General features: G+C 58.7%; 3 protein-coding genes across 3 annotated transcripts, besides 11 other annotated features; all 3 read right to left on the bottom strand.

The window, feature by feature from the left end:
- Positions 1-660: 660 nt before the first annotated feature.
- TraAM80_05261 (uncharacterized protein) lies at positions 661-1,137 on the bottom strand (the record flags this gene model as incomplete). Its single annotated transcript, XM_029382148.1, has 1 exon — positions 661-1,137. The coding sequence occupies one exon, from the start codon at positions 1,135-1,137 to the stop codon at positions 661-663; it is 477 nt and encodes a 158-aa protein (XP_029238071.1).
- Positions 1,138-1,852: 715 nt separating this feature from the next.
- Positions 1,853-1,873: a microsatellite.
- A 285-nt stretch (positions 1,874-2,158) lies between these two features.
- Positions 2,159-2,172: a sequence feature (A-rich).
- Positions 2,173-2,197: a microsatellite.
- Positions 2,198-2,290: 93 nt separating this feature from the next.
- On the bottom strand, positions 2,291-3,571 carry TraAM80_05260 (putative imidazolonepropionase; the record flags this gene model as incomplete). The annotated part of the gene is made up of 1 exon (XM_029382147.1): positions 2,291-3,571. The coding sequence occupies one exon, from the start codon at positions 3,569-3,571 to the stop codon at positions 2,291-2,293; it is 1,281 nt and encodes a 426-aa protein (XP_029238070.1).
- A 26-nt stretch (positions 3,572-3,597) lies between these two features.
- Positions 3,598-3,626: a microsatellite.
- An 18-nt stretch (positions 3,627-3,644) lies between these two features.
- Positions 3,645-3,675: a microsatellite.
- Positions 3,676-3,848: 173 nt separating this feature from the next.
- Positions 3,849-3,885: a microsatellite.
- A 117-nt stretch (positions 3,886-4,002) lies between these two features.
- Positions 4,003-4,035: a microsatellite.
- A 153-nt stretch (positions 4,036-4,188) lies between these two features.
- TraAM80_05259 (uncharacterized protein) lies at positions 4,189-10,794 on the bottom strand (the record flags this gene model as incomplete). Its single annotated transcript, XM_029382146.1, has 1 exon — positions 4,189-10,794. The coding sequence occupies one exon, from the start codon at positions 10,792-10,794 to the stop codon at positions 4,189-4,191; it is 6,606 nt and encodes a 2,201-aa protein (XP_029238069.1).
- A 41-nt stretch (positions 10,795-10,835) lies between these two features.
- Positions 10,836-10,883: a microsatellite.
- Positions 10,884-11,155: 272 nt separating this feature from the next.
- Positions 11,156-11,182: a microsatellite.
- Positions 11,183-12,057: 875 nt separating this feature from the next.
- Positions 12,058-12,104: a microsatellite.
- Positions 12,105-12,235: 131 nt separating this feature from the next.
- Positions 12,236-12,270: a microsatellite.
- Positions 12,271-12,320: the final 50 nt, after the last annotated feature.

The raw sequence follows: 12,320 nt of genomic DNA, 5'->3' as shown, positions 1-12,320 counted from the left end.
GTGTACGGCGACGACAGCTGCGAGTGGTCCGGGAAGAGCAGGCTGTCCAGCAGGCCGGCGCCACCGTCGGACATGGGGCAGTGCACAACATCCGCCCGGGCAGAACCGCCCTTCTCGACACCGCGGAACGCCCGCTCAATGGCAAGGCCGGCGTCGCACGCGGTGAGCGTCCCCTTAAAGGAGTCACAGCATGCCAGCACGCGCTCCCACGAATACTGCGTCGTCGAAGAAGGCATTTGAATTAATTATCGAATGAGTACTCACCTCGGATTTACTGGCTGTTCTTGCTCTCTGGGTTGTCATTCGCCGTCGCCGCCAGCACGTCAAGAGGGCAGGAAGAGAAGGCAAAGAGGAGAATCGGCGCAGGAGGAGGGCAAGGCAATGACAGACACACGCGTCAAGGTGTGGTGGAAGCTGTATACCGGGAGACACACGCCCGCGGAACACAAACAGGGATGTGTAAATGCATACCCTGGCAGCGGTGCTGGAAGAAGGTGCACGTGGACCACACTTTTTTTGGGGGGTGAATGAGTGAAAGGGAAGGTTGTATGTACTGTTGTTCCTGTGCACCGCTTGTAATTGCGGCGGGAAAAAATACTGAAATGGCACAAAGACAAAAGAGATGGTTGGGGTTGCTGTCTGTGTTGTTTCTGTAATTGCCTACACTTCATCGTCGTCGTCGCCGCCCTTCCACATTGCGGCGTCTTGGCCTTCCTGCATTGCGTTCCGTACCGCAGCGGCGGATGGAATTTCGTTCTGCAGCTGCTTGGCCGTTGGCAGGATTTTGTCCAGCTCTGCAGCAGTGGGCATCGCCATATCGTCCCTCGAATTACCTGGGCCATCGTGTGAGGCGGCGTCACCAAACAGTTTACGGTTTTTCGCTGTCACAGCGATGTCGTCCGCGTGCAGCTTCGCTTCTCCACCAACGGGAAACGTCTTTTGGTTTTTGAATAACGAACGCCGATCCTCGCGCATGGCCGTGTTGTTGTGGCTCAACACGAAGGTTTCCAGTGGCGGTGCCAGGTCCGGCCAACAAGCACGCCTGCGGAGCGACGCGGCGTGCCTGACAGCGGCGGTGGCGGCAGGCGAGTGTGGTGCGCCGAGTCGCCTGAGGGCGTGACGCAGGGGAGTAGACATGAATTGCGCGTGGGTGGGAGGGCTCCGGCCACCGTCCTACAACCTCCCCATTGAGCCAAAAGGAAAAAGGAAAGAAAGGGAGGAGTAGTGCGCAATTGCCAGGACACAGCCGGGGCCCCTCACTTTTGCCAAAAGCCACACAGTTATACACACACGCACGCCAGTGGGAGACGCCCATGCGGTGCGGAAATGCGGGGGCTGCGCGGTAAAGAGAGAAAGACCATGTGAGCGGGAGGGTGATGCTCACAACAACAACAAAAAAAAAAGTACGTGTTTGATAAATACACACACACAGAAAGAAAGAGAGACGGTACGATGACAACGTCAAACGTAAAATAAAGAGGAGCTCTTAGCAGCATTGATGACGGCGGTGATGCTTGCAGATCATATGACGTGCGGTGGGACGCCGTGGTGCGGAAATCACCCGCTGGCCGACTGACGCACACACCCCACGTTTCCACCTATCTTTTCTTCACCCCACCGCTGATGTCAGCCGCAGGCTCATAACGCCTGCACGTGTGATTTCATCCCCTTCGCGGTATTGTTCGTTCTTGGTGTTTTCTTTGTTTTTCTTCTTGGCTTGAGGTTTTCGTACCTCTCCTTTTTCTCTTCTTCTCTTCTCATTCCGCTCCCTCTCCCCCCACAAACACAAACTTCTCCCACTCTCTGTGCTCTCTCCTGTATTGTGGTTTGTGTGCCACTGATGGTTTCTTGGGCCGCCGCCGCCGCCGCCGCCCGTGCCAAATACGCCGGTGCAAATCATGAGCTGGTTCTACTACATTTTTTTCTTCCTCTTCGTTTCACATTCTCTGTGTGCGTGTGCGTGCGTTTATGTCGGCTGTGTGGCTGCGTGTAATTTTGGCATGCGTCGTATTTGCGTGTGTATCATATATGCAGCTGCATCTGTATGTGGGTGGGTGTTTGTGAGTGTGTCATGTATGGTGAGTAGTCCACTCTTGACGTCGCTTGCGCCCCCCCACCTCCGTTTCTTTTTCTTCTTATTGTATGCATCCCCGTCAGCTTTGTGTGTGTGTGTTTTGTTTTGTTTTTATTTTTTTTTGCCGCCGCCGCTGTGCCACTCGAATACGGGGGAGCTGGAACGTGACCCACCCGCGCCTCCCTCATACACACACACCACCTCCGCTTAGAGCCGCTACGGCAGCTGCTTGTGGTAGACGCGCTTGCCCTTCTTGTACACCGCCTCAATGGGGGGATCCACCATCTGGTACACCACATGCTCCCAGCGCGGGGCCTGCAGCACGACGACGTCGGCCCACTTGCCCGCCTCCAGGCTGCCACAGCGATCACTCAGGTCCAGGCTTCCCGCTGCGTTGATGGTCGCCGCCACCAGCGCCTCCTCCACCGTCATGTGCATCAGCACGCACGCAACATTCATCGTGTGCGGCATTGACAGGGAGTGGGCGTTGGGGCAGAAGTCGCTACCGAGGGCCACGGGGACGTTGCCGTCAATCAGCTTCCGTGCAGGGGGTGGCGTGATGCGGAGGACGTACGCAGTCATGGGGAGCAGCACGGCGAACGTCGGCTTTTTGCTCATGCAGGCAATGCCCTCGTCGCTAACCTGCTCAAGGTGGGAGACGGCCTGCGCCCCAACCTCCCCGGCAAGCTCCCCGGAGGCGACGAAGGATAACTCGTCACCGTGGAAGTTCACGTGCAGCCCCGCCTTCTTCCCGGCCTCCAAAATACGCCGCGACTGGTCGTGGTCGAACACGCCAAGCTCGCAGAAAACGTCAATGTTCCGCACATCGTTCCTTCCCTCGGCACGCTCCTGCATGACGGCGGGCAGTTGCACCTCCACCACGTCACGCACGGCCTCCTCCGCCGTCTTCCCCTCCGGCACCGCGTGCGCCCCGCAGAAGGTGCTGACCACCGTCAACGGCCCCGCATCGTTCGCTTGCTTTAGCACCCGCAGCATCTTAAGCTCCGTCTCTCGCTCAAGCCCGTAGCCGCTCTTCCCTTCCACCGTTGTCGTGCCGAAGGACAACATGCGTTGCAGCCGCTTCTGCAGCATCGCTTTGAGATCCGCCTCACTTGCGGCGCGGGTGCTGCGCGTGGTGAAGCCGATGCCGCCACCCGCGCGCTGCACATCCATGTAGCTGGCGCCGTTGAGCTTCAGCGTAAATTCGTGGGAGCGGTCGCCGTCCCACACAGGGTGGGTGTGGGCGTCCACAAAGCCCGGGAGCAGCACCTTCCCGGCGCACTCCACTGTCTCCGCGACGCGACAGTTTTTGGCTGTCACGAAGGCCTGCACCTCGTCGTTGGTGCCCACCGCCGCGATGTTCCCCGTCACCGTGTCGACGAGGAGGGAGCCGTGCGGGATGACCGCGATGCGGTTGCTCTGCACCGGCCCCGCTACGTGACGCTCGCCGCCACGCACCACCTGCACCACCTGCTCCGCGTTCTGGAACAGCAACATCCTCCACAGTGCCCCACCCTTCCACGTGTTGTCTGTTGTTGTTGTTGATGTTGTTTTCCTCGCGACTGCTGGCAACAAACAAACAAAAAAAAAAGAAAAAGAAACGGTCATGCATAAATCCCGTGCAGGTAGACGCACGCAACGGCATGCCTGCCGCTTATAACACAATCGCAGCCGTACGGAGACACACGCGCAGAGAGCAAAACAACTCGACAGTTTTACACTTGAGGAGGGCGTGTGCAGGTATCATGCAAACGTCAACCGCATAAGAAGCAGGAAAAACAAAAGAAGAAAAACAAAACAAAACAAAAAAACGCACAGAGGGACAAACAAGGCAAACGAAAGATATTATATGTTCTTTTGTTTGCTGCTGCTGTTTTCTGTCGCGTATCGTGTTTCCTCCGCAAGGCGTTCCACCCAGCAAGAAGGAGAACAAAGAAAGAGAAAAAAAAACAAAAAAAAAACACTCGCTCACACACACATGCACAGTAAGAAGAAGGGAAGAAGATCCCAAAAGGAAAACTTCATTCAACACACAACGCACATTCCGTGTATAACCAGCCAGCGGAAGAAAGAGAGGAATATATATATACACGCGTGCACGGCCTGCTTATTGTTCAGTCCCCCTTAAAGAACGGGTCGAGCACGACGGCCATGGCCGCCCTCGCCCGCTCCTTCGCGATAGTGTATCCCAGCGGGGTTGCGGCGAGCAGTAGCGGGAGAAGCGCCGTGGCATCTGCTGCTGCCGTCTCCTGCGATTCCACATGGGTGTCTCGCATCCCACCGTCTTCGGCCTCACTCCAAGCCAAAGATGGCTCGCATAGAGACACGAGGGAGATAGTGCCTCTAAGCATGTCTGGTTTATGTTTTTCGTTAAGTGGCAAACCCACACCCGGCGCCAAAGTGGAGAAGGACGAGTCTACAGGCGCAGACGGCGGCGTGGCCAACGCGACTGGCACCTCCCGCTGCAGTTCCTCGCTGCATCCTTCATGCGTGATCACTTCGCTGGGGCGGTGTATGATGGAGGTCGCAGCAGGCCGGTTACGCTTCTCACCACCTGCATCGTCGTCAGCCATGTCAATTGATGGCGGTAAATGTACGCACGACGCCGATGACGATGGCGGTGTCGTAAAGAGGAGTTTGCTGTTGCGGCTGTTTGCGATATTCATGCTGCACCAGGTGAAGCCATGCTTGGGATTTCGCGTCGCGGAACCCCGCTGGCGTCGCTGCCTCCACCACCGCTGAAAGGGTGGGAAGGGTGAGGCAAACTCCGTTTCATACGGGATGCTCCCCTCATCGCCGCGCTGCAAGTACGGTGCCGGGTCCAGCACGGCCATGACGTGCCGTTTCTGTTCGCATGGCGGTGCGGTTTGCGTGAAGGCCCCCGCAACGCCCTCGCATGGAAGTGTCACTTCTTGCGGCGTCACTGTGGCATGCGTGAGAAGGTGCAAAAACAGCATACGTGCCTGCAACCGCGGCAGATGGGCGGGCTGCAGCGCCAGGGTAGGGGAGCCGGCGTCCCTGTAGCCGCTCCGGCTGGGGAAGGACGGCGTTGTTGCTGCGGCCCGGTGCATGGCGGTGTCGCCGTACAGCGCCTGCCGAATGGTTTCCGTCAACGCCTGCTCCTCCGCCGGCGTCACAATGTCATGCAGCGGGCGGGCAGCAGGGGCGGAGATGAGGCCCAACTCGTGGCTCAACTGCGGGGCAAACGCGACGACGTGCTTCCGCAGCAGCGCCGCCAGCGACGGCTGATGGCGGAGCAGCAACGACAACGTTACCCCCTCAAACGCCCCGCACCGTTGCCCAGCGATAACGGCACGTGTGGGAAACTGACGCAAACCCTCGCGTGCAAGACCCTCCACAAGATCTAGCGATGGCGGCACCCCAAGCCGCTCCAACGCCAACGCAAGTCTCTGTCCAAAACTCCAGCGTGCCAACAAGAACCCAGATACATCCATCTGCCCCCGCATCAACGTTGCAGACTCGTGGCGGTGACTGCAAGTAACTCCCGAATTCACGACGGAAGCGACAGGATGAGGAGGAGGAGACGAAGATGAATGCGGTGAAGTTGCAATACGTACAAGCGCATTCACGACAGATGCGACGGCAGCGTCGTACAATAACGCCAAAAGCTCCAGGTGTGCCGCAGTGGTCGTGGTCAGTGCCGCGCCGGCCTCCAGCAACGAGACGAAGGAAGACGCAGCAGCAGGCGTCAAAAATCGTGAACTTACCGGCGCCTCCAAGGCACGTCCTCGCCCATGCTTCGGCTGCTGCAGCTGGTGTGAGCCCTGTTCCGGTGGCCGTTGCACTCCAGCCGGGGCTGGGCGCGGCGCGTGCCCAGCGGGGGATGTCTTCACCAAGAGCTGCAGCTGCGCCAGCACCACCTCCACAAACGCCGTCCCACACGAGGGTCCGTCAAAAGGCGTATGTCTCACTCGGTCTATCAAGGGTGAAACAAAGACTGATGGAGAGTGTGCTGCGGTGGACACCGACGCACCGCCGGTGTGAAGCGGCACACTTCCAACGGATGTCGCCGACTGTGTTTGTGGAAGTGTCGCCGTTGCCACCAAGTTTGTGGCAGGGAGGCTGCCGCCCTCCCCCCTTCCCAGTCGCGTGCTTGAGTCCGCAGACACACGAAAGGCGGAAGAGGACACGAAAGTAGTCGAGCCTGTGAAGTTGCGGCTGCTGCTGACGCCTTCACTTGTACCACCGGCAAACGATTCAGCACCAGTAAAGGAGGCTGCGGAAAACGCAGGTAGTGACACACGCCCCACTGGCGTCATTGAAGCCAACGAGGAGGAGGAAAAAGAATAGCGTGACAAGGCGGCAGACGTGCTGGGAGGACAGCTTCCCTGACTGTGCTTAAAGGCGCCTTTTATGCGATGAAGCAGCGAGGTACCTCGTGCGTTGTCGATGTCACCGTCCAAGGTGTTGCGGGAGGTGAAGAGGAGGAGCAAATGCGGTGCCATACGAGGCGATCGTGGCGGCGCCGGCTGCATGCAAGCACCATGGACCAACCACCATTCAGGGACGGTGTTGTGGCACTGTTGCCTTACCACCGCCGTGCCGCGAAAACTCACTGCGTGGACCAGCAAGGAAGAAAGGACGGCTGTCTTCTTATCGCCCTCCATGCAAGGGCGCGACTGCGTAAAGCCGCGGTTGCCGCGCCGCGCCGCCGGAAGCAGTGTCGTTTCAGGTGAAAACCCATTGCCGCTTTTCACGGGCGCATACAATGTGCGAGAGACATGCCGCCCTGGACAGGGCGGCATTCGCTCCGGCGACAACGTGCATTGGGCGGCCGGCGTTGTTGTCATCCTTCCTCCTCCTGTTGTTGTTGTTGTTTGGGGTGATCTTGGCAGAGGCAAGGCTGGTGTGAGAGACACGGCCGCGGTGTCTGGGCTCCCTTCCTGAAGCTGACGGGTAGCCGCAGGGCTCATGCCACCGTGGGGCAAGCTGCCACTTTCAGACACCATGTGCATCATGCCCGCCTCCTCCTCTTCCTCCTCATCCTGGCGTTGCCGCTGCTGGTGCAGTCGCCAAGCACGATAAAACGCGGCAAATTCGCGACGATACTGCGTCTCTTCCGCCGCCAAGCCTGCGGGATCCCACAGGGGCAAGCACACAAAGTATGGACTGCACAGTCCCATCGCAGCTGCCGTGCTGGCGGAGGTGTCTCCGTTTACGCTACTGGCCTCCGCAGCGCCTTCCTTCCAGATGTGTGCAGGACGCCAGCAGCACACGGCACGCACACGCGCATACGCCTCACTGAGTACCAACACCGAGAGCAACTCCACAGATATGTCTCGCCACATGTCTGAGGACAGATATGCAGCAAAGACACGCTCCAGTTGCGCATCCCTTGCCGCCCATATCTCTTCCCAGCCTTGAAGTGAAGACGCGGACGCCGGTGGGTGGAACCTTTCGCTCGACGACGGCGCAGGTTCACGACAGCGCTGTGGTGGAGCAGACGACAGTGGTGAGTCCACGCTCACGTCGTTTTCACCCTGCTGCTGCAGTGGCTGCAGATGCGTGAGAGCCACATGCACCGCAAAATGCAACGGGGCAGGCTGAAGAAAGGTGGCAACAGCAGCTGGTGTGTCGCACGGTGTGGGCGCCACCGGTGCCAGGCGCTGCCACGCAAAGTCCCGAGGGGAATTACCATCACCTGCTTCACAGGGACGATCACACCTCTCACATGCGCCTTCGCAGCCGTGTGGAGTGATGACGGAAACACCCACCGCAGGGACCCCGCTCGCCCGCACCCGACACAATCGACGGCGTATTAAATAGCGCCGTATAAATCGCCACACGGAGGACGGGTGAAGGGCGGCCTCAAAAAGTATCACCGTGCCAGGGACATACAGCCAGCGGCCAAACGGCACCGGCAAGTACGACACCAGTGGTGCCGGTGTCGCAGCGACGCCGATCACGGCCGAAAGAGCCTCACTCCTTGCATAGGCCGGGGGATGCAGGCGGACGCCAAACAAATAACGCGGCGGTGTATCCATGTGGTGGACATCAACGTAGTGCACACACACTCCGGGCAAGTAGATAGCAATCATGCCCTTAATAAATAAAAATGATACACGCGTGTCGTATGTGATGCGGCAGCGTTCGTCGGGCGTGAGCGGAATTGTGACCTTCACTGCATCCACGTAGTTGCGGAGCGCCGTGATGGTGCAGAGTATTGCGGGAGGACCGGGCTCCACCACGGCGACGGTGCACGTCGCTGGACGTGGCGGCTGCGGCGCCGATGCCACTGTCCCACCGGCCTCCCTGTGAGCATCGGAAGGGGGATGTTCAACACACCTTACAATGTGCGTGCCGTCTCCCAACTGCGCCGTCATTGAGAGTTGTTCCTGCGTGCGGCTGCAGTCACGTCGGTCGTCCGTGTCGTTAACAGCACCTGTCGATACGCATTGGGAAACGTCAATACCTTGCTGCAGCGCTTCTCGTGAGGCCGCGGTGCGGCTCTCATCGCACGAAAGAAAGATCTGCTCACACAGTATGGAGTCCCGCGCCCCATCTTCGTATTGCACAGGCACGAGTGTTAGGTGCATCCGCGAGAGAGCGGAGCAGCAGGCGGTCCCCCATGGCTCCAGCAACACGGCTCCGCTGCGGAGAACCGCGCTGCGAGGAGTGTCAGTTGGGGCACCGGACACTCCAAAGCCGCGCTCCACGACGAGCGGCATCGGCATCCTCGTCACCTCTGCGACATCGTCGTGGCGTGCCAGTGATGCATCGGCGGCAGAAAACGGTGCAGATGAAAAGGTGTGACGTCGCCGCGGAATATTCCTCTCAAACTCGCAGCGGCGCTGATCGGGGTGTCCATGGAAGGCGACGATGCGAAGCTTGTCGTACGTCGGAAAGGCCGCCCAAAACGACAGCCGCTGTGTGACAGGGTCCCAGTGGTGCCACTTTGGGTACTGGGCCAGGCTCCACTGCGCGGCCGACCGTACCTCCAGCGTTCGCCGCTCGACCACGGCAAAGGGCGCCGATGTGGGACGCCCGCCCTGGCGACCACGGGCGTGCTGTTGCTTCTGGTGGCGCGACTCACCCTTAAACCCAATGAAACGAAACGCGCCCGCGCCAGACGACGTGTCTCCCTCCTGCACATACGACACCTCCTTCACCTGCAGGCCCTGCTTGGCGTAGTCGCAGGCGGAGATCCAGTAAAACGTGGTGGTGACCCCTCGCTCGCCGCGCTGCTGTGTGGCATCGGTCGCCTTGCGCTTTAAGAAATACCCCGCCTGGAAGAAGGCATTCGCTGGAAGCGAGACAACGGTAAGCCCCCCTGCCTCGCCGGGCGGCACATCGCTTTGCAAGGAGGCCTGTCGAGGCGCAGGCGTGGATGTCGTCGCTCGCCCAAGTGGATCCCTTTCCTCCTCCTTCTCTGCTTTGCTACCCACTTCCTCGTGGCCCTGCGCCGCTGCCTCCCCCGCAAGACCCCTGCAGCGTGTTGTAGACGTCGACCGGCTCGACGCCGCGGTCGTTGTGAGACCCGCTACGTGAACAGAGAGCGGGACGCTTATTTTTTCCGTCACAGTAGCTTCGTAAAAGAGGCCGGTTCCAACGACGTGCAGCCACACAAAGTAGCGGTACGGAGCCATGTCGCATGCCTCATCTGTGGCAGCAGCCAGAGGGGCGGCAGCCGCGGCGTCCGTGCGTCGTTGCAGAAAGCGTCGAAGACTCGCAAAGGAGCGTCGCTCGTGGTGTCGCTCCCCCTCCGGCATCGCCGCCACCGCCGTCCGCGTCTCCAAGCGCTCCGTAAAGGACAACATCAACCCGTGGTACGCTGTCCCCGCTGCCGCCGCCTCCTCACAAGAGCCGCCTCTCGCCCCTCCAGCCGCACAACTATGACCACTCGCCTCATTCGGCCGCATCCGCGTCGGCGTCATCGCTGCCGTGGTCGGTGGGGCCGAGGTTGGCATGCACGATGGCGGCGTTGTCAGACTCGCCTGCACGACGTCCAGCACACCCGCACGGAGCAGCAGCGGCGTGCGGTCAATGAGTTGAAACGACGATGACGATGTGGGCGCGTACGACGCGGATGCCGCGGTGGGGGACAGGAAACTCCCCTCCGTATCCTGCTCCAGCGGGCAGGTGCCACTCTGCAGCAAGTCCCACAGGTACTGCAGCAGAAGGTCCGGCTCCCGGTCCATGAGCGCCTCCTCCAACGTGCAAGGCGACGGCGGCGCCGTGTCTGCCGCGTACGCCTCCGGCGCAGCTCGATCATCCTCCGCACCGCAGAACGCACAGCGTACCGCCTCAATGGAGGTGTCACTTCCATTGCAGGAGGCCACAAGAAGAGTCATGAAGTACACCACTGACAACGTCGCCCCACCACCACGGCCGCCGCCGCCGCCGCCGTCACACACGTCAATCTCGCCGGTGGCAAAGGATGAGGATGAGGATGAGGACGAGGTTGCTGCTGTTGCCGCCAACGCCGAATCCAACACACACCTTCCCTCGGAGCTACGGAACGTCAACACCGTCTCCTGCAGTGAACCCGAGGTGTAGCAAGAGCCAATGAACTCAATCCCCACAAGCCGCTCATAAACGCCAGGAGCAACCTCCAGCCCGTGCCCTGCAGAAGTGGATTGCGGTGGGCAGGAGGACGATGGCGTGCGTGACGCGTGGCGCCATGCCAGTGGAAGAGCCGCACACGTCGCCTCATCACCCCCATCCCACACCGACGCCTTAACCGCACGAAAGTGCAACATGTCTAAATGGTGCACCTACACGCACCCGTTCTCTCTCTCTCTATATATATATATATATATCTGTGTGTGTATATATATATTGTATATATGCAGGCAAAGGGCCCGTTCAAAAGCAAGCTGGAAAACGCGAGAAAGTGGCATAGCTGTAGTTAGGCTCCACCGACGCGCAGAAGCTTGGCAAAGCAAACAGAGAAGCCACAACGTGGCTATGCATGGCAGCGCCCTCTGGAAGGAGGAGGAACCCTCTGCTGTCGTCACTACAAGATCGCAGAAACGCCATTTTGCTGCGGTTTTGTGTGAAATCTACTCGCGCCGCCAGCTGCTCGCCCTTGCTGACTGGAAAACACTCAAACACACAAACATATATATATGTATATATATATATATAGAAGAAAAAAAAAAAGAGAAAAAGCGACGGTGCCCCGCTATCCCTTCTCTCGTCTTGCGTGTGTGCGTTTGTCTGTGTGCCGCACCACCCTCCGCCCTCGTCTGTTATACGAGCGGCTGAATGTATCCACATGCCATCTAACCTACAGTTCGAGAGAGGCAACGGTGTCCCACATCCACGCCCACGTGCAGATGTCATCGCATGCAGGAGATGCCAGCAAGAAACATACATATCCGCTTTGCCGTTTGACGGCCGGGCGAGAGACACCATTCCTCTATTTTTTTTTCCTTCTCACTTTCGCTTCACCAGCTACACCATCACACCCCAATCGTGAGCGGCAGATAACCGGAGGCCTGCATGCATCTCCCAGTGGAACCAATTATTCCCTGATATTATTTTTTTTTTTTTTTCAATGGGTGGGGGGGATAAGAAAACGTGTATGCACCCACAAACGCAGCGGAACAAAAAGTATCACACACACACGCACGAGGCAACAACAAAAAAAAAAAAAAACGAGGAAAAATGCCGTAAGTTAGAGAGAAATAAATGAAAATGACGCGCCCACTTATTATAATAACAGCAGAGGCAGCCGTGGAAGTGGTGGCGTCGTACCTCACAGTCGCATATCATATTGTGCATCATGCGTTCATACATACATGCCCTGCGACCACTGCGACCACGCCTGCCGTGTAACAGAGGAAGGGCGTGAGCGCAGTGGTCGCAAAAAGGGGTGGGAGGAAGGGGTGGGGAGGGGATAAGCAGGCAGCCCACATGAGGTGCGACGGTCGTACCTCGACGGAAGGCAATAGGCCCAGGTCGCCCAGCCAAACAAAAACAAACGGAAGGACGTGTGTTGCCATGGAGGAAGATGCACCAAAAACCAAAAAAAAAAAAACAACAACAACAACAACAAAAGAAAAAAGAGGAGAGAAGCGATGGATGGAGAAAGGGAGGGTGCAAGACGAAGAAAACAACAACAATAAAAAACTTGCACTTTAGCACCCCGCCCCTTTTACGTCTCTTGTCAGTAAACACACGCATGCGGGTCACGGCCCCCTCGTCCCCTCGTCCCCTCGTCCCCTCTTCCCTTTCCTCGCACGGCTACCCAGACAAGGACGACGCAGCTGCAGCTGCAGAA

The sequence above is a fragment of the Trypanosoma rangeli genome (assembly GCF_003719475.1).
Source record: "Trypanosoma rangeli strain AM80 chromosome Unknown Tra_15.4_contig_00167, whole genome shotgun sequence".
In the NCBI taxonomy this organism is placed as follows: domain Eukaryota; phylum Euglenozoa; class Kinetoplastea; order Trypanosomatida; family Trypanosomatidae; genus Trypanosoma; species Trypanosoma rangeli.
Note: the sequence above shows the minus strand (reverse complement) of the source record. Positions and strands in the feature narration are given on the sequence as shown.